Source organism: Tachypleus tridentatus, chromosome 13 (assembly GCF_004210375.1).
Source record: "Tachypleus tridentatus isolate NWPU-2018 chromosome 13, ASM421037v1, whole genome shotgun sequence".
Classification (NCBI taxonomy): Eukaryota; Metazoa; Arthropoda; class Merostomata; order Xiphosura; family Limulidae; genus Tachypleus; species Tachypleus tridentatus.
In genome coordinates, this window is record NC_134837.1 from 166,556,257 (window position 1) to 166,558,934 (window position 2,678).

At 35.1% G+C, this 2,678-nt stretch overlaps 1 protein-coding gene across 1 annotated transcript; it reads right to left on the bottom strand.

Moving 5' to 3' along the window:
- Window positions 1-1,216: 1,216 nt before the first annotated feature.
- LOC143236360 (uncharacterized) lies at window positions 1,217-2,192 on the bottom strand. The gene has a single exon (XM_076474631.1). The coding sequence runs from the start codon at window positions 1,991-1,993 to the stop codon at window positions 1,217-1,219; it is 777 nt and encodes a 258-aa protein (XP_076330746.1). The 5' UTR covers window positions 1,994-2,192.
- Window positions 2,193-2,678: the final 486 nt, after the last annotated feature.

Sequence of the window (2,678 nt, forward strand, 5' to 3'; positions counted from 1 at the left end):
ATCTATCGGAATTGAGATTGTGTGCTGTACTCAATTACATTATACGGATTAATTATACAGTTATCATTATCAAGGGCTGGATTAACTTTGGAGTTTAGGTTTAGTTTTCCATTCCTAGTTGAAGTTTTTAATTGCCTCGTAATTTCTTCTAGTGCTTCATAGGGAGCAACTGTAGGCCCCTGAGGCCCGGCATGGCCTAGCGCGTAAGGCGTGCGACTCGTAATCCGAGGGTCGCGGGTTCGCGCCCGCGTCGCGCTAAACATGCTCGCCCTCCCAGCCGTGGGGGTGTATAATGTGATGGTCAATCCCACTATTCGTTGGTAAAAGAGTAGCCCAAGAGTTGGCGGTGGGTGGTGATGACTCGCTGCCTTCCCTCTAGTCTCACACTGCTAAATTAGGGACGGCTAGCACAGGTAGCCCTCGAGTAGCTTTGTGCGAAATTCCCAAACAAAGTAGGCCCCTGACGACAGTTGAAAGTACTTTGTTCTTCAGAACGTTTTGCGCAAGAGCATCCATTTCAATTTCTAATTTTAGCTTCAGGTATGAAAAGAGATGTCTGTGATCGTTTTTACTGAAATGTATAATAGATCTAGCCTTTTATTTATTAAAAGGAATATGCTTTTCTAAATTAACATGCCAGCACTTGCGAAGGCCCATTTCTTACCATTATGTTTTAAAATATACTATTTCATAAAAAGTTTCAATTTTTAAAACTTTAAACTAGTTCAAGTTATGACGAATGATCATTTAGAATATACTTAGGGATAGTTGAAGAGTGTTGATCCTTCAGTGATAACTTAAAATATAAAGATTTATGAGTTTGTGAGGTCTTCAATAGGTTTCGTGTGTGTGTGTTTTCGTATAGCAAAATTACATCGGTGTACCTGCTGAGCCCACCGAGGGGAATCGAACCTCTGATTTTAGCGTTAGTAAATGCGTAGACCTACTGCTGTACTAGCGGAGGGCAATAGGTTTAGTTTGATCATCTCTATTAATTAAAATTTTTCTAAAATTACTGATTTTATTCATGTTTTTCAATTCTGCTGAACACAGAAGAAAATGTTTCAAGATTTCCTCAGAAAACTTCTTTCAACATTTTAAATACTTGCAATTCTTTATTATAATATAATTTTATTACAACTGTAATCTATATGAAACATAGTTAAATATACAAAATCAATGCATATCTAATCACTGGACACAACATAATATTATTTTAAGTTTTCATTTTTCTAGCTGCAAGTCTTTTTCTTTTTGTTACTTTACTTTGTTTGAGAACAAGGTTGAAAATCATGGCCATTAGTAAAAAACCTCCAATTATGAAGATTATAAAATATACGTTCTGCCAGTCAGACGTGTTAAGCATAATAACGGCGGAAGGCACATCTTGAAGAACACAGATTCCAAGTGTTGCAAACATCAAAAAACTTAAGTAAATACTATCCATTAGTGGCCATCTATGTATAACAGAAAGTACCGTAGCACCAAATATTAAATATATGATAAAAAAAACAATAGCGAAAACAATAGGAATTATGAGATCACGTGACATCACATCTTTAGAGACGTGTGAATTACCATTCCATTGAATAACTACATTGTGATCGTTGTCAGAAGTCTCTCCTTGACTAATATTAAACGGAACCGAGACATCACTTCTCAAAACTTTATTACAATTTTCGAGTTTTTTACTTGATGCTTCTTTACCGTTTTTGGACCTGAAAGAACCACCAGTCGGTGAGATCTTAATGCTACTTTGTATTACAGATGAACCAGTATTTAAATGATTTTGCTGAGCACAGGTATCTAACAAGTGTTGGTCATGCGCAGTCTCGCTCATTTCTGAATGAACTCGTTTGTTTTTGCGTCGTTCATGAGGTCCGCAGCAAACCTGAAAAATTATGAGTGTCCAAAAATTGGCTAATGAGCTTCCAATCAGCATAAGCCATACCAACGTTAAAGGGACGCCGAGACTGGTGTATGTCATAATCATAATGCTGTACCAGCTACTTCGTGGGGCAACAAATGAGACACCTGTATGAGAACATTAGCAAATTAAGGTTGTTTAACAAGGAATAAAGAAGAAATACTTTTAAAGATTTACTAAAATGTATTACCAATTAGACATCGTGTGCTTTAAGAAACGGAAACATCATATAAGATAACAGGTATCATGTCCAAAAATAAAATGAATCAGGAGTTTAATTCTAGAAATACAAACACACCCAGTTTTCTCCGAATCTAATGATAGAGAATATTTGATTTTTTTCATGAATGGTATATTAGCAACAGTCGATACACTTAAAACACTTTTATCTGAGCAACAACGTGAAACAATATTCATACAGAACGATATCAAAGTCAACGTTCGACAAACGTTCCTTTTTTTAAAAGCGCTGTCAAGTAAATTGTCCATGTGTATCAACTCAGGAATAATTTGCTCTCCATGAAGTGTCGATAAAACATTCAGTTCCAGACCAGGTAGAAAGCTGAGTATTGTTTGTAAGTTTGTAAAACTTGTATGTAAACTATTATTTGTAATAACCGTTATTATCAATTATATTATTATTTGCATATTAAAACATATTTGTGTTGAGAAAGAAAATTGTGTTTATCAGTCTTGTTGACAAATATAATAAATCTGATACATATCGATATTTATTTAACTTCTAAATTAA